The sequence below is a fragment of the Lepisosteus oculatus genome, chromosome 7 (genome assembly GCF_040954835.1).
Source record: "Lepisosteus oculatus isolate fLepOcu1 chromosome 7, fLepOcu1.hap2, whole genome shotgun sequence".
In the NCBI taxonomy this organism is placed as follows: domain Eukaryota; kingdom Metazoa; phylum Chordata; class Actinopteri; order Semionotiformes; family Lepisosteidae; genus Lepisosteus; species Lepisosteus oculatus.
The window spans coordinates 55,825,156-55,848,282 of record NC_090702.1 but is presented as its reverse complement, the minus strand read 5'-3'; the positions used below and the strand labels follow the sequence as shown (position 1 = coordinate 55,848,282).

The 23,127-nt window shown below is 44.2% G+C and overlaps 1 protein-coding gene across 3 annotated transcripts; it reads left to right on the top strand.

Moving 5' to 3' along the window:
- The first annotated feature begins 1,534 nt into the window (after positions 1-1,534).
- On the top strand, positions 1,535-22,799 carry ttll1 (tubulin tyrosine ligase-like family, member 1). 3 transcript variants are annotated; one of them, XM_069192852.1, is made up of 11 exons: positions 1,535-1,757; positions 2,604-2,736; positions 5,199-5,407; positions 6,488-6,668; positions 10,042-10,098; positions 12,824-12,961; positions 14,751-14,859; positions 16,282-16,425; positions 17,678-17,764; positions 21,133-21,296; positions 22,018-22,799. In XM_069192852.1, exons 2-11 carry the CDS (start codon positions 2,624-2,626, stop codon positions 22,142-22,144), a joined length of 1,329 nt encoding a protein of 442 aa, XP_069048953.1. In that variant the 5' UTR covers positions 1,535-1,757; positions 2,604-2,623; the 3' UTR covers positions 22,145-22,799. The 3 variants fall into 3 exon arrangements, with proteins under 3 accessions (XP_069048953.1, XP_006633120.1, XP_069048954.1); XM_006633057.3 differs by lacking the exon at positions 10,042-10,098; XM_069192853.1 differs by lacking the exon at positions 22,018-22,799 and having other exon boundaries at positions 21,133-21,300.
- Positions 22,800-23,127: the final 328 nt, after the last annotated feature.

Here is a 23,127-nt window from a genome sequence, read left to right as displayed (position 1 = left end):
AGCAGGGAGGTACGAGAGCAGAGATATCGATGATCGAGTAGCAATAATAATGCACACAGCCAAGCGGGGCCTCTCGCAGCCAGTCTCGTGTGGTCAATTTAGCATTTTTCAATTGACGACCGTGTTTGTTTTATTATTATCATGCTTTTTGGGAATTTATTTTTTTGTGCGCAGTTCAATTTCCTCCGTGCGCTGATTTCATAACCTGTGTGTCCGCGCACACCCTCACAGCTGAGAGGGAACATTGGTCTCAGCCCTTCAGGTCAGGAATTTGAGTTACAGTGTGATGCGACCATCAGCTATATCATGAACTATTGTTCTTGTCATAAACGGCGTCCAGACCGCTCCATGGCAAAGGTCACCTCTCTAGACGTGACCTTATATTTGAGTGGGATGAGCACCAGTCATTTTGGCACAAGCAGCCACAGAGAAATCCGGGAGCCAGAAAGAAAGCTGAAGAAGAAGGGGAAGAAAGAAATGAAATTTCTAAAGGGAGTGACCTGGGGAACAAAGCTCGACAGAGACCCAAAGGGAAGAGCAAGAGGAATAATCAGGTAGTTAAGTACTGATACCTAATTGCTGGGAGTGTAAGATAGGTGGTTTTAGAAAATACAACATTACCAGGCAACTGTGAAGGTACTAGAATCACAGAACCCCGGCTCACCACAAATGGAGAGGTAACTGAGACTCCAGGAGCTGGTGTCATAACAGGATCGTTAAACAGGGCAGAAAACCAGACAAACAGCCAGTAGGCACAAAGCAGTGCTGCTTCAATTCAATGCAAGCTGTATCATCCCCTGGGGGAAATTTGTTTTCTGGCAGAGTTCAACACAACACTACAACAGAAACAAACATCCCCTACAAAGAGCTCAGCACAGCAGTGTTTCGGCAGGCTAGAGCGGTATTTGACCTTACTTGAGCATGAGATGGGAGTGGAATATTTCCTGGTCCCATTACAGTTACAGACGGTGTCTCTTTACAGCTCTTATTGTGGAGGGCACTTAGGCCAATCTGAGTGATTCTGCTGCTTATTTTCACTATTGTTCCAGCCTATCACATTTAACAGAATTGGTGTTGCCGAACCAACAAGTGAGACTGTATGTTAAAGCACTAAAACACTAAATAATTGACAGACAAGTGTTAAAATGGTGACCTGAAGAAGGCTCCACGGCTGAAATTTGTATTTGTCTGTCTTAAAAAGCTGAGTCTCCTAAGAAAAAGGTTTCTTCTGGTATTTTTAATAGTGCCACAAAAGTTGTTGCAACTCAGGTTTTTGTCTAGGTGCCCAGGACCACGTCTACTTATTTTACTTAAACCTGCTATACTTACCACCTAATAATAATAATAATAATAATAATAATAATAATAATAATAATAATAATAATAATAATAATAATAATAAACAACTCGAAGCAGTGAATATCACTTTCTGGCCAATGACAGACTCGCGAGGCTCGTGCGGGACACGTGGGGCACGTGGTCGTGCCGAGCGTCCCCGGTTGCTAGGCTCCTTCCCCGGAAGTGGATGCACCGGGGCCGGTGGCAGCACCGACCCACCCACCCATCGGCGAGAGGCAATGAAATATTGCGCTCTGACAGGATGACGGCCCGCTCGGCGCATTGGAGATGACACGCTCCTTCCCGGACCCAAGTGTCGGCTCTTGCTAGGCTCCGCTCTGCTGGGTGTAAACACTGTCTGGTCCTGTCGCGTCCTGTGACCTGTCTTCCGTAGTGCGAGCTGCACGGCCGAGGAACGGGTAATGTCCAGCCTCTGATGCTCCTGACTGGGAAAGGTGCCGGGCAGACATGCCCAGGTTCAGCGGTCGCTCCGTGCCCAGCATGTCCGCGTTGAGTGAAATAGCAAAACGTCTTTTACGTACGGCATTTACAGAACTAATCGAGTATACACCTGTCAGTGCATGCTCTGGGAGACGTCTCAGTGTCGCTAGAATGCATTCTGTAATAACCATGCTTTTTTATCAGTAGTTCTCGTGTCAGATCCAGTCTGCTTAACTGCACAAAACGTCTAAATGATTTCTGGTGTTGTATTAGACACAGGCTCACCGTTTATTTACTCTGGCTCACTCTTTAAAACACACACCCATGTGGTCTGCTGGTATATTTATTCATGTTCTAATGACCAAATTGATATCGACGAAGTTATTCGTCTCCTCAAGAGCACTCTCGACTCATGTCTTCGCTGTTGTGTGTTTTTTTTATTTCTGCCCGAGTCTCCAAGACCCCGAGTGCAAGCCCAGTTCCCATGCAGAGGGGAACCGGACTTCATTTTCTAGCTGGCTGCTGCCAGTTCAAGCCTTATTTCCTCAGAGGGAAGCTTGTTTGAGTCTAACTCAACAATACAAACCCCAGACCAATATCGCCAACAACACAATTCAGTCCACAAGCGCTTCAGGCGATAAAGAGTTATTTGACATTGTCTGAGAGGGAGATTGCAGAGGGGACAGAAGGTTTCCATCTTGCTCTGTTTCGGTGTGTTGGGACGAAGCGCAGAGGCTGCCCTTGTCGAGTCGTCCGATGAAGGAGAAAGGCAGCCATTCCTGTAGTGATGCAAAGCGCCCGTGTCGCAATGCCCTGCCTTTCAGACGCCCGCCAGGAGAGCATCATGGCTGGGAAGGTGAAGTGGGTGACGGACATCGAGAAATCAGTGCTCATCAACAACTTCGAGAAAAGGGGATGGGTCCAGGTGTCTGAGAACGAAGACTGGAACTTCTACTGGTGGGTATCGCAGATGTCTGGCGCTATAGAGGGTGGAAATGTTCATTAATCTTTAAATCAAGCCATTTCCTTAATTAGATTTTGGAGCATGACAACATACTGTAAGAAGGGTAGCGAATAAGAGCAGGGGCTTCAGCCGAACTAGATTGTTTGGAAGTCAGGATACAGCTGGGCCGCTTGTTCCAGACTCCCACAACCCTTTGTGTAAAGAACTGCCTCTAGTACTCTTTTTGTAAGTGGTTTCCGTTTATACTGAAAACGTTTTTTTTATATCCTTCGTTGCTATGTCTTGGTTTCAGAAGCATCCTGGGGTGGGCACACAGTTACGAACGCGTTAATCAAACAGAGATCTGATGATGAAGGGATTTACAGATGGAATTTATACAAAATTACAAAGTCATTTTTGCTTTCATCTTTCACTTTACAGTAATATTATTTTTATTTATATAACGAACTATTTAAATTATGAGAGTATAAATGGAAGGTTATATATGGAAATATAATTGGTAATAACACAACAGATGGCTAATAATGCACACAAAAAGATTGCTTCATCTTCTTTCACGGAATAAAATCAAATCAAAAAGGGGTCATGAATTTAATCCGGATTTGTCAGATTTTGCCAAGAAGTCTCATTCCCAACACTCATCCATTGTTCAGACGTTGGGGGTTCTTTACTGAATCTGTCTTTTTAATATACATGCCTCTCTATAGCTCTGAACCACTCTAAAATAGCTTACAGTTAATTATGTGGGACTGTTTGTGCATATGTTGCATGGATGGAAAGGCCTGTGAGTTGAAACTATGTGCCACACTCTTATCGCTGAGGTCCAGCCCAACCCAGTGCTGAAAGAACACTAACAGTCCTGAGAGAAATTTAAAAAGACTTTCTGGGTTTGGAGTGAATCCTGTTGTTTAAGATTTAACGTCTGTGTTAAATGAAGATGTACTGGAGCCATTATTCTAATTAAGGAGTTAAATGCATTGAATGTTTCAGTGAAACTTGCACAAGGTGATTTATTTCAGTGAAGGCCTAAAAACAGCGGGACGGCACAGACAGAGTGTTACTAACCCAGGTCAAGAATTCAGTGGAAGCTGAGCTACGAAATCAGTGGACATTGGTTTTCCTTGCACTTAATCTACACTTCAGGATGAAGTACTTAATCCAGAGCTCAGTCAGCCAGTTACCTGACAGCACGAGACTGAGACACACACACAATGCAGCCTTTCAGTCTGAGCTGCATGAGGAACCAGGAGCTGTGGTTTACAGATGGTGGTCTGGAACTGTACTGTACTGTCTATCTCATGGTGTCAGAAACGACATTAAATAATATGCTTTTTAAGTCATAACATTCTGAATGTACCCAAAAAGGGGGATTTTGGCTATTGGCTATAACACGCACACATTGCAGTGTTTCAGTCTGGACCAGGGATGACTGTACCTGGTGTGAACTATGAAAGCACTTGACCCCATTATGTTACAGCCTTGTGTTTATGGTCCATTTGGTCATCTGGAACTGTCTCATCATGTTGCGTCTGAATCCACATTACATAATGTACTTTTTAAGGAATAACGTATCGCAAAAAAGGTGAGTAAGGCTATTTAAAAACACTTTCTCGGGCAGTTACAGGTATTACACATGTCATAAGAGATAGTGTGTTTATTATCCCCAAAGGGAAATTTGTTTTACAGCTGCAGACATAAAGACACACACACAAAACGCATAAACTTGAACTTGAGCGGGGTTACGCCACAGGCAAAAATGAGAACTTAAACCTGCTCTTTTTAAACGGGCAGATCTGTGTCTGCTTTCTGAGGGGAGTAATTGGAATTCATTAAACAGAGGGTGTGAAGGGTTCTCTAGGAAGGAATCTGCCTTACGCAACACTGGTAGACTTGGGGTGGGGCCCGATGATCAGCACCAGTGACTTTCTGACACAGTCCGTTAACGGAGTCCATTAACCTCCGCGCGGAGTGAAGAGCTGAACCAGACCTGTTGTTGAGTCATCCCGATGGTTCTTCTCTGCTCTTGTCAAAGAACAAGACAGATGCTCTTCACGTTCGGTTCTTGCGCACATTCCTAAATTCTACTAATTTTAAAACAAGGAGATCGAGGGGAGCTGAGGTGGTTTCGGATGCGAGGCTCACTGGGCAGACGCAGAACACACCGTCTGTCACCAGTCCCTCAGCTGGCCCGGGAGAGCCGGGGACCCCCCCCAAGAGGAGCTGGAGGCTGTTGCTGGGGAAAGACAGTCTGGTCGGCCCTGCGCAGCCCTTTAACACCGCGACCTCCACCAGGAGCGAGTTAGGACGTGATGATGGGGATGATGATGAAGCTGAGGATGCTCCTGCTCTGGCAGGGTGTTTTACATTAGAACACGAACGTAGTAGTGCTCAAGAGTCTAGTCTGGGTTCCCAAAGTAAATTATGGGCCACTCTCTCTTTTCCCCTTTTGTCCCAGGATGAGCGTCCAGACCATCAGGAATGTCTTCAGTGTGGACAATGGCTACCGCCTGTCAGACGACCAGATCGTCAACCATTTCCCCAACCACTACGAGCTCACCAGGAAAGACCTCATGGTCAAAAACATCAAGAGGTACAGGAAGGAGCTGGAAAAGGAAGGAAGCCCTCTCGCTGAAAAGGACGAAAATGGCAAATATGTTTACTTAGGTAAGCACACCCAGACTGGGAAAACACACGCCAGTTCTCTCTGAGGCCATGTGCGCGCAGCAGTCAAGGGGAAAGCTAACAGAAATGGTGAAGGGCTTTGCTGCATAGGCCTGGGCCAGATCGGCACACTGAGTCACACTTAATCACAAGAAAGATTACAAAAGACCTGGAGAGGAGGTCATATAGGTCATCCAGCGTGTTTAGTTGCTAGTAGCTACTATCTAGCTTGTTTGGTTGCTAGTAGCTAATTAATCTGAGGATCTTATCCAGCCAGTTTTTGAAAGAAGCCAGGGCATAGGCTTTGATAACATAGCTGGGTAGCTTTTTTTTTTTTTCAAAACTCAGCAGGCCTTTATTGAAAAAGTACCTTCTGTCCTTAGTTTTCAATGAACTTCTTTCCAGTGACCCTTTTTGTGTCTTGCGGGTTCATGTTCGGGTGCTGATTCTGAAGAAATCCATTGTCAGTGCCTTTAAAGATTAGAAATACATGAATCGGGTTCCCCTGTAGTCTTCTCAGTTCAAAATGAAAAAGATTCAGTTCTTGTAGTTTGTTAGTCCAAAGGTGTCTGGGTGCTCTTCACTCGACTGGTTCCAAAGCCGTGATATCTTTTTTTTTAAATCAAGATGGTCAATATCTTCAAGATGCACAAAATTCAAAAGGCAGTTTTATTTTATCAAAGTTTAACATAGCATGTCTTTTTTAAAATTCTATACTCTAAATTTCATTTATCAACTTTTTATTGCTTCAAAATATTGTCTGGGCTTGAAGATGACAATGATGTGTGCACATACTGTAAATACCAGAAGTCTTTCTCATAGCTTCCTCATCCTGTTCTTGTAAAGCTTTCATGAGAGCTGTGTGCACGGGTTCCTAGAAGGGACTGGGATGGCATTCCATACTTTGTCTGGGCCGTGACATTTTTGTAACGTGCTTGTTTGCTTATTTGATGCTGTATCTGGTTGCATTGGAAAAAGAATAATATATTTGCTGAAGAATGCAGCACTGTGAGGTTGTAGCAATGTGAAGTTAGCAAAAATACAAGACTTTCAATTGCTGGTCTCCACTGTGTCCTTTGCTAGATTTTGTACCGGTGACTTTCATGCTCCCTGCTGACTACAACCTGTTTGTGGAGGAGTTCAGGAAAAACCCTTCCAGCACATGGATAATGAAACCTTGTGGGAAAGCCCAGGGAAAGGGCATATTCCTCATCAACAAGCTTTCCCAGATCAAGAAATGGTCACGGGACAGCAGGACCTGCACGTAAGTGTCTGGCCTGGCTTGCAGATCCAGTGTTGTTTTTTTTTCAATGTTGATTGTGACCTTTCTTTTAAAGTTGATATTTTCGATCTCGTTGTGCCTGGGCAGTAACACAGCATTGAGCATTGCAGCTCGCCTCCAGATTGTCTACAAGTTCTGAGGCTTACATGAACAGTGCCTGTAGAAAGTCTACACACTCTTACACATTTTGTGGCCTGGCAGTCTGAAATCAAGACACATTAAGTAGAATTTCTTTATTTCTTGTATTTACACATTGTAACACAAACCCTCCAATGAAAAGGGTGGAGCGGGGGCACTGTGGCTAAGGATCTGCACCTGTGGCTGAGGAATCCTACTCCGTTGGGCCCTGAGCAAGGCCCTTCACCCCAACTGCTCCGGGGGCGCTGTATAAAAATATGGCTGACCCTGTGCTCTGACCCCAAGCTTCTCTCTACCTATCTGTGCCTGTGTGTCTCATGGAGAGCAAGTTGGAGTATGCGAAAAGACAAATTCCTAATGTAAGAAATTGTATATGGCTAGTAAAGTGATCATCTTCTTGAAAAACAAATGCTCAGACATTCTGAAAATTAGTTACAAATGTAAACCTAAAAAAATGGTCTTGGTAAATGAACACATCCCTGAGTTAGTACCTTATGGAAGTACCGTTTTCTTAAATTGTAGCCACAATTCTGTTCGAATAGGTCTGTACCAATGTAGCTCACCAAGATTTGGAAGTGTTTGCTCACTCCTCCTCACAGAACTGTTCAAGCTTAGTCAGATTGAGAGTGGACTGTTGATGGCCTGCAGCCTTCAAGCCATTCCACAGGTTTACAGTCGGCTTGAGGTTAGGTCTGACTGGGCCACATGAAGACATTTACCTTTGTGTTCTTTAGCAATTCTGCTGCTTTGGCTGTGTGCTTGGGGTCGAGTTCAGCTTTCAGCATGACCTTCCTTCCCACTTTCAGCTTCCTTGCTCCGCCCAGTTTCCCTACAGTCCTGACCAGTGCCCCGGTCACTGCTGCAGAGAAACACCTCCATAACCGAATACTGCCTCCACCTTGCTTTGCAGTAGGGTTGGTGTTCTGTGGGGGATGGGCTGTATTGGGTTTTTGTCAAATGTAACATTTTGCATTTAGCCCAAAAACATCTATTCTGGCTTCATCAGGCCGCAAAATTTAGCTTCACAATCTCCACACTGTTGTTTTTCATACCTCCAGCGAGACTCATTGTGGGCTTTTTTGAGCATTGGCTTTCTTCTTACCAAACTCTTTGTTGCCCATAGTTGACTCTCGATTATGAGAAGCACTACCCAGCAGAGGAGACCTACAGGAACAGCTGGTTTTATTCTGAAATCATCAGACTCACTACAGTTGAACACAGGTGGAGACTTATTAGCTCGTTGTGTGATTTGAAAGGCAATTGGTTCCACCAGAGCTAATTTACAATTGCTGTTCCTGAGGGGTGTGGACACTTATCTAACCCATTTTCTAGGTTTTTATTTGTAATTACTTTCCCGAATGTTGGAACACTTGTTTTTCACTTAGAGGTTCTGTTACAACGCTTAAATAAAATAAATTCTGATTTAACGTGTCTTGATTTCAAGCTATTAGGCCACAAAATATGTGAGTTTGGAATGTGGTATTAACTTTCTGTAGGCACTGTATGTCCCGTGCTAGGAACTGAGTCCTGGTAAATTCAAAAACAATACATTTCATGACATTTTTGACAATACATTTTTACCTGTTCGAGTTCAAAGTGTTTCTGATTATTGATGTCAATCAATCGATTTTTATTTTTAGAATAGCTTTTTGGTAGCAAAAGCCACTTCAAAGTGCTTTGCTAGAAGCAGTTGTAAAAAGTACAACAGAACATTTACCGGTGACAGACAAAGTATAGTTAGATTTCAGAGTTACAGTCTGGGAAAATGATTAACCAGAGACAAAGAAAATGTTTATAGGCCAACGTTTTACAAGAAACAATGCAATGCAAAACAAGATTACAGCTCTGAAATCTCAATAGTTTAACTCTGAAATCAGTAGTTAGAGAACGAGGTGGTTATGTAAAAATTGTTGCCACTTGTTCAAGAAGTATGTTGTATAATTGTATTGTATGTCTTTAATTGTATGAACTCACCGAACCGAATTTGATGCAACTAATGTTTATGGCAATAAAGTATTGAATTGAAGTAAGAATAAAGGAAGGACAGAGGCAATAGCTGTGCCTTCAGTGTCTGTATAGGCTAGAGGCCTCTCTCTACCGTAACTGCAAGAGCTAGACTGCTGGTGTTACAGCTGCATTTAATCCCTTGGGCATTGGAGGCAGGTCCAGATCACTACAGCTGGAAGTCAGCAGAACCAGCACACTACAGAGGGTGTTTGGTCCACTTGTTTCCACTCGGAGGTCTGTGGTTTTGGACCGTCGGCAGCCTCTTGGTGCAGACAGAAGTCCAGTAAAGAGGGTGTGGTATAGAACAGCCTTGGTGAAGGAGAGAAAACGCCATATCGGAGAATACCGGCAGCTGCAATAGGTTTGGATGCACCCTTGTAGCTTCTCAGTGGTGGTAGAAGGTAGAGTGTTTGTGTGGAGGGTTACATAAGGCCACTGGTGTCTGCTGATGTGGGATGACATCAGCTGATAGTGTCTGAACCGCAGGTGGAAACTGGAAACCTGCACGTGCGCTCGAGCTGTAATCGCTGGGTAGCCTCCAGCCTATTTGCATTGTGTTTGTCTCTTTCGCACCTGGCCAACCTTTGTTCAGCTACTGCACAGCAGAAGACAAGGGCCCCGTCTGTGGAAATCGGCGGCGTCTAGATTACAGTGTGTGCTGGTGAGCCGCGCCCAGGACCCTGCACTGAGCTCGTGCAGACACCAGGAAAAATGGCTGTCCTTCGCTCTGCAAGTGGCCAGAACTTGTTCTTGTTGGAGAACTGGAGTTTCGGAACTTTAACCTAAAGTAGTGAAAGGAGTGAAAGAACTGAAGTTTTAGAAGAGAGATAAATAAGCTAACAGAGCTTTTTGTAAAAGCAAGGGGAATTTCACCTTTTCTAAAACTTGGTGATTTACATATTGCAAAGTGTATGTGGTTTAAAGTATGTATATTAGGATGCTGTTAATTCTTGATTTTTTTTTTTAAGCAGGTTAATTAAAATAGTCTTACAGTAGATCTTTAAATTCCACCCTAAACCATCTCTCAGTCCACATGTGGTCATAGCCTTATCAACCACGGCAAAAAAGCCAGTGGCCTCAACACAATTTACCACTTTGTTTTACTTAGTTGTTTTGCATCTATTTATTCTTATTTCACTCTACAAAAGTTAAGAACACAGAAAGATAAGAAAAGATCACTTTATTAGCCATATACAATTTCTTGCCTTAGGAATTTGCTCTCCCTGCGACACACAGACACACAGATGGGGAGAGAGTGCTTCCCTAGGTAAGCCTCCATGCCTCAGGCACCCCTGCTGGCACGGCTTCTGCATCTGAAAATGAGTACGAACTGGTGCCAGTTTGACTCAAACAGGCTTTTGCAGTGCCTCATGTAAATCAAAACTAAAAACTAAAGGTGTTTTGTCTACTGCTGGGCTAATGAGCTTAATTAAGTTAAGTTTCCAATCCATTCCGTTCCACAGTTTCGCTGCAGCCATCTTCCTGATTATGCAGTGCAGTGGTCCTCAATCCGAATCCTGGTTTAGCCCCGCATCTGCTGGTTTTCTCTCTGACTGGGCCTTTCATCACCAGTGTTGATCGGTGCCTGTACTTGATGTGATCACCGGTTTAGAGTTTTTTCTGTACTCAGTCCTTAATTTCAAATACCCTAGTAAAAGTGCAACAACATCTTTTCCAACATTTCCAACATCTTCAGCGCACAGAACTTGCAGTCTCTCCTGAGCTACAAAGGAACAAGTAAAGGTTTATTCCTTTCTTCTCTTTTCAGCAGGGAATAAACCTTTACTTGTTCCTTTGTAGCCTGTGCATGCTGACGTAGCTCCCTACTTGAAACTCTTCTGAGCTTGCTAATTATGAATTTGCTGCCTTATTTCTGACTCAACAGCTGTTAATATGTGATCAGTTGATGAACAGACACAGATGGGGATAACAATGTATCCATCATCTCCGGCTCTGTGTTCCTGTTTTTTCATGTGTTTTTCATTCAGCTCAAGTCTAGTCGGTTGTATTTCCCCTAGCACACCTGTATGAGGGCAGTCCTGAAACTGGCTCGTGAACTGGGGGTTCCTTAAATAGAAAATTGAAATAAAGTAGCCTGTGATTCAGAACTTGTCTGGAGCAAAACTGAAAGACGCAGGGGTGACCCAGAAGCAAGGCTGGGATCCTCTGTTTTGAGGCATTTATCAAACTAAGGTTTGAGTCCAATAAAAAAGCCTAAACCAAACAGCTAAGCAATCACTGGCATCAGTTAGCACTGGAACAACAACCAACAGACACAGGTTTGAGAACCACAGATTTTATTGCGTAACCAGCAAGATTCATAAAGCTCTGAGCAGCTATATTGTCAAGCTAGGCTTGATTATGTGTACATCCAAGATCTACACTAGTTTGTAGACTAGAAGGCTGTACTGAAACATAACAGAATGTGTTGATCAGCTGGGCACCCAGCCTGTTAGTGGTGCTGGACTGGTTTTTGTTTGGGACTGTTATTTTTTTTTGACAAATTCCAGGAAGGAAAGGGTTGAGGTTAAGCAAAATATTTTAACTGATATTTTTAAAGGCCTTTTCCTGTGTATAACATCCCCTTTTCATTTTTTTATCTTTCGCAAGCAAGTTAATTTCGGGTGTGAATGACATTGCTCGGGCTATTTTGGAAGCCTAAATACTGCGCAGCTAGGAAACCTTCAGAGGAGCTGGGGGTAATGTCTGCTGTCAGGTAGCTAGCTACACACCAACCTCAGTTCAGACTGGCAGCTTCATTACTGTTAACATTCATAAGAGCTAAGATTCCTGGCTTTGATTAATTGAAAATGAAAGCTTTTTTAAAATTTTCCACTTGGGGTTTAGCTGAGAACTGTGGAGACGTGGGGCTGTTCCTTCAGTGCTTCTTCACCTTTCCTGTCAGGCATTGCTGAACTGAGAAGAGACTTTTGTTAATCTGAGAGCTTCAGTGCTGGTGTGTGTTGGTTGCAAGGGAGCAAGCAAAGGCTAATTCCACACAGAAAAGTAGAAAGGAGAAACTGTGTGTCAGTTTTTTAATAGTGTCTATCGGATGATGTTGCTGTCGGGGAGGGTGTCGTACTGTCCAAACGTGGTTCTGTGGAGAGGCAGGAGGCAAGTCTGCAGCTTCACAGAGGCAGAGGGTTTATTGCCCTTTCAGTTACAGAGGAAGGTGCTATTTGCCAGGGAGAGATAAGGAGAGAGAGGGCAGGTGGAGAGGAAGGAGGAGTACAGTCTTCCATAATGCTCTACACTGTGCAAAGCAGGCAAGCATTAAGGGGGACCCCCTCAATATGGGGTACAGTGGGGAGGAGAAGCTGCAGCTCCAGGTCAGGGGGGCAGTGGGACAGTCCATAACTCTGGGGGAGTGTGTGGAGCGGAACACACTGGGGGCAATGCCTACATTCCTACCGTCCACGTGTGGTTTTACTGTATAAACGATGCTTTAATGTCACGAGAGGGGGAAAAACCCGATGGTGTCAGATGTGAGGAGATGGGCGTGGGGCCGGGGATTGGCAGTAGAGCTCTGTCCTCCAGCGCAGCACCGCCGTGGCGGAACAGGGGAAGGAGTCCTGCTCATGCGTGCAGCGCCTGCAATTACAGATGCAGAGTCCAGCTCGACGCCAGCCAGGCAGACCTGCGCTCTAGACAAGACTGCCTGGGGTGATCGAAACCTGTACATGAGGGGTGGGGGGAATTTTGTGCTCTTGGTTCTCGGAATGATATGGCATTAACCCGCTGAACTACCGTTTCCTGGGCCTTACCGTTGGTTACTTTGTTACGCTACAGGGCAGTGACGTGTCCCAGTAGGGTGCGAGTCCTGCGGGGGGGGGGTTTAAGGTGCTCTGCCCGTGTTTGTTGATAAATATTGACAAGCCCCGTGCTAGTGCCCATATATGTCCCGCTGTGCCTGGAAGGTGTGGCCTCCTCATCTCTGGGATGTGAGCCGGGGAAGATCTCTCTTCTTAGGCGGCTGCCTTTTCCGCTTTTAGGTTTGTGGCGCCATCTAGTGGCAAGGAGGCGTATGTCATCTCTCTCTACATCGACAACCCCCTGCTCATCGGTGGGAAGAAATTCGACCTGCGCCTGTATGTGCTGGTGACCACCTACCGCCCCCTGAAGTGCTACATGTGAGTATTGCGAGGGAGCGATGCTCGCCCCTGCCACCTGGAGCGGCAGACTTGACTGTCTGTGCCTAAACACTCAGAACTGCAGAACTGCAATGGTGCTCTTCTGTACAAGTTAGGAAGACTAAACACGTGTCCAAGCAATGGGTCGGTTAAACCAGCAACGTCCCAGTGAAGGGGGCACTGGTCCCAAAGGGGCGAGGGATCTTTGGATGTTTATTGCAAATGATCTCTGATTTCCTTGACTGGACACACCACCGTGCTGAACTGATCACAGTTAAATCGTTCTAGGCCCTTAGGAGCTGATGATTTAAACCTGTTGGACTGGGGCTCTCCAGGGCCAGGGCTGGAGACGGTATAGTGTTGCAGGATGAGCACAAACTAGTGATAGTGCATATTGCCTACTGTGCAGCTGATAGAAAATTATCAACACTAAATGCACTGATCAGTTTGCTGTCAGCAAGCTCACTCCAGAGCCTCTTTATTGACCACACAGTTAGGGGACAGTATGGACCCTCGCCCAGGTCTCTCATCCTGACCCGTTTCCAGCTGTTGGTTGGATGAAGCCTGGCTGTTCATAGCTTCTTCACCTCGCCTTTCAGCAGAGCCTCCCCTGCTCCTCCATCAAATCCCACATGAAACCAGATTTTCTTTGGTAAAAACCAGTAATTTATGAAAAATCTCATAATTTAATCTACTCTGGTTTTATGCTGTCACCGGGTTATCAGTAATAACAGATATCTCAATGAAATCGTTCAGTTAGAACTCTCAAATAATTTGACTAGAGAATTTTATTTACCTGAATTCCTATTGATTTTTGCGGTGTGAGTATTTTGGGGGCATCTGAAGACTTGATCTGGTGAATGTCCTTGCCTTGATTGCTGGAGATGACCTTAAATCTGTCTGTATCCTGTTCCGCTAATGAAAACATGGGATCCCAGTGTCTGCTGGCATCTCGGGGAGACCTTCGTCTGTCCTCCAGACGAGACATAAACACTGGTGTTAAACCACAGGAGAGATCTGTCTTTAGACCAAGAGTCTCCAATCCTGGAAGTTGAGTCCTGCTAACAGGAGGGGTTTTTAGGTCAATTAAATAAAATACAATTTTAAATTCTATAAAGCTTCATGTCTGTGAGGGTAAGTTAAGGCTTAATTTGACCACTACAGTGCTTCTTGTCAAGTCTGAATCTGTGCTTGATTTTAAGAGAACTGGAAGCCTCAAGTTCTGGATGTGGAGACTCCTGACTCCTGGTTTCGAATGACTGCAAGTACAGCTTGTTTGCCCACATCCTGCACAGTCATTGTCTTAACGAAAGTGAACACAGAAACAGTCACACAGAGACAGCGATTGTTCAGTTTATTAGCTCAACTGAACAACATCCCTGAAAACTCATCAATTTTGTTTTACCACCTTACCGATATGTGTGTGGGACCATGAAGAGTTCTGCGTGGTTGTAGCGCTTCGGGGTTCACGTGGGTATGCGCCCTCACCGCTGCCGCCTCAGGTCGGCCCCCCACTGTCGGGGACTCGAACCCGGGTCTCCGGCGTCACTCAACAGGGACCCAGCCAGTTGAGCTAAAGGGAAATCTCCCGTCAGGCCGACGGCTGCAGTCCCTGCTGTTCACAGGGAAGGGTGGTGACGTCACCGCGCTGGTAAGCAGGCTCGCACAACCTGCAATGGTGGCCGTATGCGTTACACGTGGTACTGTATTTATTGGACAGTGTGATATTTTAAAACCAACAGATTTATCCATGAAAGAAGTTATACATTTAATTTGTTTTCCGTTTTAGGTATAAACTGGGATTTTGCCGATTCTGTACTGTGAAGTATACTCCAAGCACCAGTGAGCTGGACAATATGTTTGTGCACCTCACGAATGTAGCAATACAGAAACATGGGGTAAGTTGCAACAGGGAGAGAAGAGGAAATGAGCAGATAAAGAAATCTGCCTCGTGTGTGTAGCTGAGGATATTGTTATGTATGTGAGGGCAAACTGGACTGTGCTCCTCCAGGTTGAGCAGGAGTAGCATTTATAAAGCTTTGCACTAGTTATGGGTACTAGCCAGTACAGCTACAACAGTGTAAAGCAAGTGCCACACAAAAGCAAATACGTATAATATTATATAATATATAATAATTATGTATTAAATACCATAAAAATAGCAGCATGTACGGGTTGCGTGTGTCCAGTAATGTAGCCACCCAGTTTGTATGTTTACAGTGAATTAGTGCATCAAGTGAATAACACTTTCAGATTAAAACGTGAATATGATTAGTCAAGAATAATGTGCTGTAAGAGTTAACAAAGCATGCAGTTTGGTCCTGAGAGGTCTCAGGTGTCTGCACAGACAAGTAGGGCTCTTGAAACATCTAAACATGAAGATTAAACATTTCACTGACACTATGCGACTCGACACTGACTATAGGACTATAAAGATATGGAACCAAAAGAACTTGTCAGGCTGAATGGCCTCTAATTTGCAACCTTTTAGATGTTTGATGTCTTGAATGGGTGCAGTACTGTCCATACTGCCCATAGCGAGAGGTTCCGATTTCTGTGGGTATTTCACCCACAAGTGAGCAAGAGTGGAGAATGAGCAGGAGTGGAGAAGGTGGGAGGGACTGTAGGGAGAGATACGAGATTGAAGGCAGGTAAGAACAGATTGTCTGAGACAGGGAGGTGAGGAGTAGTGTTTTCGATCTGATGCACACGGCAGTAAGGAACCAGTGGAGGGACTGGAGTAAAAGAAACAAAGTGAGAAAAGACAAGATAAGCAGCTCTGGATGGGTCAGCAGGGGTGCCAGGCAGGAGGCAGTTCCAGTATCCCAGGCAGGACAGTGGATTTGGTAAGGAAGGGCGAACTCTGCAGGTGTTGTTCAATAAGAAGCTTGGGGGAGGTGCCGAAGGAGAAACATGTTGAGGACGAGAGAGAGGGGTGTGTCAGGAGTGACGATGAGCTTCTTCGCAGAGGAGGGGGAGGGTGCTGCAGACACGGGGGAGCTCGGAATTGAGCACTGCTTTGTCTTTCACACCTCATGACACCAGTGGTCACTGTAGGGCAGCAGACCACCTCAGCTCTGCTGTGTCGGCTCATGGCTGCCGCTCACCTGAGCGGGCCTGAGGCCGAGATGCTCCTCCTGATCCAACGCTGGACTCACAGCTGCGTCAGTGATTAAGCTGTCCAGGCCCTGAGCATGCTTGATGGTCGGCGTCACATTCTTCCCTTTGAAAGCCGAGTTTTAGTGTTTACCAAACGTACTGTAATGTTCCCCCATTGAGGCCAAGGAGTTCTGCTTTTGAATGTCAGATCTCCCTCTTAGGACGATTACAATCACATTCACGGTGGGAAGTGGACAGTCAGTAACTTGCGACTTTACCTGGAGAGCACCCGTGGTAAGGAGGTGACCGACAAGCTGTTTGATGATATCCACTGGATAATGATGCAGTCGCTCAAGGCTATAGCGGTAAGCACACATTTTCCTGTTAGTCTCTTTCATTCAAGGTTAGTGCTTATCAAACTTCTTTACCTGCCCGGGAGTAACTGACTCTACCCTACCTTAACCAGACATACTGTGCTGTGAACCCCTTAGGATTTTCACATATTTCGCATGTTTGAAAACCAAAATGTTATGAGGTATTAACATAAGTCCTAGTAATTGATATAGTTAACATGACGAAATAAATGACGCACAGCATAGTAATCTCTTAACATTTATCCCCGAGTGATGCAACAGTCAGTATCCATGTGTTACTCCCTTGAGCAGCAATGACTAAATGTCTCCTGTCACCGTTCGGGTTTTAAGGAATTTTGGCCTGTTGCTCCTGAAAGAGCTCCTTCTAGTCTGTGCCATTTGAGGGCTGCCTTGCTTGCTTCGGGTCCTGCTTACAACCTCTCGATGGGGTTAAGTCTGGACTTTGAGCAGGCCATTGTAAAACTGAATTTTGAATGTCATTAGCTCTTTTTCTGAGGTCTTCAGACCTTTCCTCAGATCACAGCATGAGACTTGATACCACACACCTGTATGGTGAAGATGAAATTCATTTTTTATTTTTATACAAGGTGGGGCCTCCATATTCAACCTCCAAGATCTACCTCATTATTTAAACATTCTAATTACTTAAATGAAACTTTTTCACTCCCCCTGTACCTTAATTACTCATTTTTTGTTTAATTCATACATCGGTTCATTTAAAGAGACATGGTATTGGTTACAGTATACTCTATTTGATATTTACATAATTCAAGAAGGCTATTATGGGAAATACTATGACATTTCGATATTTGGGGGAGTCAAAATGCTTTTCTTGGTAGTGTACACCATCCATCTGAATGTACAAAGGCATTTAAAATACAATAGGGAGGAATTGTATGGGGTGTCTAAATTATTCATGCAAATTATATTGCCTTTGGGGATGACATGTTATGCTATTGTTGAATATCTCACAGGCAGTTTTTAAGGAATTGGCTCAATTAAAAGTTGTGTTCTGCGTTTGATATTTTGCGAATGTGAATAAAGTACAAGTCAAAGTTAAAAAAAAAAACTTCTTCCAAATAATAACTAAAAAATCCTTACATGCAGTGTTCTTGTCTTATGTTGTTATCCTGGACATTCACAGTAGAATATTCATTTTGAAGGCTCTGTATCTTCAATAATTAAGATATTATTATGTGCCTCTAGATTATAACCTGTTCTTATTACCTCTTGTCCTCTGCAGCCTGTAATGAACAATGACAAGCACTGCTTTGAGTGTTACGGTTATGACATCATCATTGATGATAAACTCAAGCCTTGGCTGATTGAGGTAAGGGCTCCATTCTTGACTTATGGTTAAAGTAAAGCTTTTCTTCCACTTCAAAACGCAAGGAATATAAGAATTTTTCTGTATTTTGCAGTGATCGTGTAACGTTTGTACAGTTTCAGTTGTAGCCGTTGTATCTGGTTGACAGTGAGTAGGAGTGGTTTAGGGTTAGGGCCGACAGTATGTAGGGTTGGTTTTTGCATTAAAACCTGTACAGTTGCTGCTGTCAAACCTGACCTCATCAAACTGAGGGAGTGTGTGTGTAGCAGGGTCTCCTGTTCGCTGTGCAGCAAGATGGCAGGCTAATTGAAGGCAGTGGTTAGGGCTCTGGGTCACATGGGGTGTTGCTGTGGCCCCCTTGAACAAGGTACTTTCCTCAAATTATTATGGTGCTGTGGAGGAATGGCTGGGGCACTGGGAGGTTGTTGTAACCTTGATAAAGCACCTTAATTCTGATTTTTACAATAGAATGTGTAGCTCTATACAAGTACGTTTCATTGGATGCGTTGTCTGACCGGAAGGTGTTACAGGGAGTGATCAGGTCAGCCCAGTCCATCGCTGGGGTACAGCTCCCCTCTATTTCAGATATTTTTTACAACTCGCTGCCTCGGGAAGACTGGACGTATCGCTAAGGACACCAGTCATCCTGGTTTCTCACTTTTCTTCCCCCTTCCCTCTGGTGAGCGCTATAGGAGCGCAACGGCACGAACTTCCGAATTCAGAGACGGTTTCTTCCCACAAACTGCCAGATTACTGCACTCTGCCCCTATCACTGGCTCACACTGGTGTTTTTTTCCAAGATGTATGTTATTTACCTTGTCGTTGCTGCTGCTGTTCTGTGTTTATGTTTGTGGTGTTTGGTGTTTCCTTAATGGCTTTGTATTCTTCGTATTGGCCCACACATGCAAATACGCATTTCATTGCACTTGTGCATCTGACAATAAACTGAACTGAACTACTCATACTGCTTACAAATAAACTTGGCTGATACAGGAAAATGCTGGTATAAACCTTCTCTTTTCAATTATAACCTAGTGAGGCACACAGGGGTGAGAAAACTATTAGGGAACTGTGTTTATAATGTGGCGTTCTCTGAAGTGTACTTCCAGACTGTAGAGGTAGAGTCTAAAACCCATCTTTGAATGAAACAAACACGGCAGCAGACTTTGAAGGAAACAAACACAGGTGGGCAAACACCTAGCAGGAGGTGTTTAATGTAAACAAGGGCACAGTACTACATGCAGGTAGCAAAAACATGAACTATAGACACGCAATGGGAATCACTGCGCTTGAAGACGCTGTGTACAAAAAAGACTGAGGTGTTGATGCTGATGCATTATTTACATTTTTAAACAATGTGGGGAAGCAAAACAAAATGGAAACAAAATGTAAGGATATATTGTTAAATTGTAGAATTTAAATTAAATAACATTTGGTTAAAATTGTGCAATGCACTAGAAAGATGTAATTTAGAATATTGTATGAAATTCTAACCATAATATAAAATTGATATTTCATTAAAGTCTTGAATGCTCAGGCTGTATACGTCTAAGGGTGTGGTAACTTTCTAGATATTTGGAGATTGCTTACGGACTTTAATTTTCAAGTCCTCCCACAGATTCTCATTAAGGTCATATTAGGACTAAAGTCAGGACTGTGGCCTCATTATTATTACTTCATTATTTTTAACGCTGATGTAGCTTTGGCCTTTTCTCATCCCATTTTCAGGTCTGAAGCAGGTTTTCCTTTAAGTTTTGTCAGTGTTTTGCTCTCTCTGTGTTCCCATCTGTCTTGACACTCTGTCCAGTCGCTGCTGATGAGAAGCAGAACTATAACATACTGCTGCCATATTGTGTGGAGTAAGTTGTGTATATACTGTACAAAATATTAATTGCTACTTCCAAACTGTACCATGAGTGCAAACCTTAAAGCAATAAAAGGTGAAAACTCTGCCAGGGTTGAATATATTTGCAAGGACGTGTCAATGTATTTTAGGTCCTTTTCAAATTACAACTAAAAGCTACCCTGGACAAAGAGGCTGCTTCCCTCCGGTATTGTGTTTGGGATCCAGCTTCATTATTAGGACTCTCTTCGCGGCTGGGGTGTGTTTGCTCAAAGACAGGAGGTCTGAACAATATCTTGTTTGACAAAGAGCTGATGAATGCAGAGCTGGAGGCATCTGATTAAACGGAGACATTAATCACTAGTCTTATGGGGAAAAATAGTGCTGGCTGCCATGGTGCCTGGGGAGAGCTGGCACTGGAAGTGACTGCAGAGCTCAGGCTGGATGGTCGGCAGGAAAGCTCTTGTGTGGAGGAACAAGAGGAGGCCCTTCCGCTTAGTTTAAAGTGCACTTCCCTCTAAATGTCACCCGTCTGATGCAGAAGAGGTCCGCTGGGTTGTCAGTGCCTTTGAGGATTCTGGATACTGGAATCAGGTCCCCCGTTACTCTTCTGTGTTCTGCACTAAAAAGATTCAGCCTGTTAGTTGAAGATATTTGGGCACAGGAATGAAAACACAGGAAAGGTGACAGTCAGCCCATCTAGCCCATTTAAGTAGCGAGACATTAATTGATCCAAGGATTTCATTCAGCTGCTTCTTTAAATAATCTTGAGTGTTGGCTTCAAGAACATGCCTGGGTAAATGTCAGTAAGCCTGGTCTCCTTCCCCTGGGCTGAGTTCAGTCAATTTTAACATCACATCCCTTAATTTAAATCCTGTCACCCTGTAGCCCGTTTCATTCAGATCTCAGAAGTTTAGCAAAGCTGCGCCAGGTCAGTATTTAGGAAAACCTAAGCTGCTGCTATTGCTAGTGCTGGTGGACCAGTTGGTGGCGCTGTCCCTTCTGTATTTGCCATTCATGCTGCTATTGGTGTCAACCTTCAGTATCATTTTAAACTTATGTCCTACTTGGTAATTTTAAAAAAGATCCCATGGCACTGTCAGTAGGAGTATGGGTGTTAACCGTGTATTCCTTACTAAATTCCACTCTGCACTTTCACAATAGGGCCTCACTTATGTCCCAGATTAATTCAATTGGTGAAGCAGTTTCTCACTTCTTCACCTCATCTGTTGTGTTGTGGTGTGGGGCTGTTGGTGCAGGTGGGTGCTGCATATTGGTGGAGGATGAAGAGAGTCCTTCTCTTGTACCACGTACTGTACAGTATAAAGCCTTTTGGGGATTTTTTAATAAAATAAATGCGCTAGTAAGGCCTCATTTAAAATATCATGTACTATCTTGGTTACCACGTTATAAAGAAGATATTGCTGCTCTGGAGTCTGTCCAGAGAAGAACAGTTGCAGCAGATGCATTCTGGGACTTCAGGGTTCTTCTGTTCTTCTGTCTGACAGAGCCCTTTTTCTCAACGCAGGTCAACGCTTCCCCCTCGCTGACATCAAGCACAGCCAACGACCGGATCCTGAAGTACAACCTGATGAACGACACGCTCAACATCGTCACCCCGAATGGAGAAATCCCAGACTGCAGGTGGAATCGCAGTCCGCAGAAGGAAGCTCTTGGAAACTACGAACTGTTGTAAGTGTTGGTCAGAATGTTTTGGATATCATCATGTGTAGGAGGCAGACTGAGACACGAGGCAGTGGTGGGTGAAAGCCCTTTGTAGCCATGTGCTTCTGGTCTCCGGCTGCGACTCGATGAAATCAACACTTTGAGCCTCTCAACACACTGCTTAATGGCTTCTTTCTGTTTGCTACTGGCTCCTAACATGCGCCCAGATGGAAAGCAGGCATGTTGCATGAGGTCTGGAATTTGCCATTGCAGGGTTGAAAGTGTGTTTTAAACCAGACCTGAATGCCTTTATGACCTCTAAGCCGGTTCACCATAGTTTTCTCACCACAGAAAAGGTCAAGACTTCTACAGGTCTGGGAAGAGAGGCCTTGTCCAGATCAGTGGACACTCATTAATGCCTCATGCTCTAATCCCAAGAGTGAAACTTTAAAAGTTTAAACATTTAAACTTCAAAAGAATTAAGCGAGGAGTGCCTCAGGAAATGCAATGCTCGTAATTGCTTTTCAGTCTGTTGGAAGAGCAAATATTTCAGTGTTGCTAAGTAAGAGTGGCACTTTACCTGTTTTTTTTAGAATGATAAAAAAAAAGTTTAAATGTTGACATTGCTAAATTACCTTTATGTAGGCATTTTGGGAATTTATCTTTGATAATCCGAGATGTTCAGCTATCGAAGCCTGAAACTCTGCTACCCTTTCTCGTGCTCTAATGACTGCAATCTGCGTGTCAGGTATGACGAGGAGCTGGCACAGAGCGAGAACGCAGACCGCGACCTCAGGAGCCGGTCTGGACAGTCTCTGGGATCCAAAGGCGGCAGGGCAAGCAGCATGAGGCCAGGGCCTGCCACGTGGAAGTGACAGATCGCATCTGGGAAACAAGGCGCCCGCCCGCCCGCCTGCCGCTTCTTCTGGGATGAAGAGGAGGAAATGCAGATCGCAGTAACTTCCAAAGAGGGCCGTGTTTACGTGGCTTTCTCTATAATAACAAACTGTTTTGGGTTCACTTATTCACTTGTTTCTGCCACACTGAAAAGGCAGAGATGACCTCAGTCTGACAGGGCAGTTAGTTATTAGTGCATGAAGAGCATGAGTCCAGACCAATTACTTTCTGCATCACATACTGTACTCTGGGTTAACTGCAGCTGCATTTTTAAGTATGTGGAACTGAAACACTAATGAACACCATTTTTCCTACCCATTTATATATGTTTGCACAGATGGCAAAATGTTATTGTTTTGAAAATAATAACAAAGTTATTTTTCTGTTCAGTACTTACGTCTGATGTATTGAGAAGTCGCTCTATCACAGGTTCAACTGTTACTAAAAGACAGGTGTATAGTTCAGCTTGAACAATGTGGCAGCAATGTGTATTACTTGGACAATACAGGACTGTGTTTGACATTAAGGGTAACATAAATTCAGACTATTGGAAAGGCAGAAAAAAATTAAAGCAGATTTAAAAGGCTAGGGTGCACCATGATAGATTTTGGTGGACGCTGATGCATGAACTAATTTTGTCTCAGTGCGCCGTTAGTCAGTTCCTCATTTTTGTTTTCTTTGTTTTCAAGGCCTTGGCCTTTGCTATTGTACCGAAATGGGTTTGTTTAGGAGTTTTATCTATCCAAAAGGAAGAGGGTTATTTTAAGAGCCAAGCCAAGGCCGTGCCAGTCTGTTACAGGAATGATGGCGAGAGCCTTGTGCTCCTAGAGGACTGGAAGCACAGTGACTTTCTGCCACTTCTGGCTTGTGGCATTCTGTACAGCGCGCAGGAGTCTGGGCATCGTATCCCATTGAAAGAGCTCTAAGCAAAGGCAGGAGAAATGCTACATTTCCACGAAAA

Coding starts and splice junctions, on each gene's coding strand:
- ttll1 (XM_069192852.1), top strand. CDS start 2,624: ATGGCTGGGAAGGTGAAGTGGGTGACGGACATCGAGAAATCAGTGCTC. Junction 6,669..10,041: donor CGGGACAGCAGGACCTGCAC/GTAAGTGTCTGG, acceptor TTCTTGCCTTAG/GAATTTGCTCTCCCTGCGAC. Junction 17,765..21,132: donor TCAAGCCTTGGCTGATTGAG/GTAAGGGCTCCA, acceptor TTCTCAACGCAG/GTCAACGCTTCCCCCTCGCT.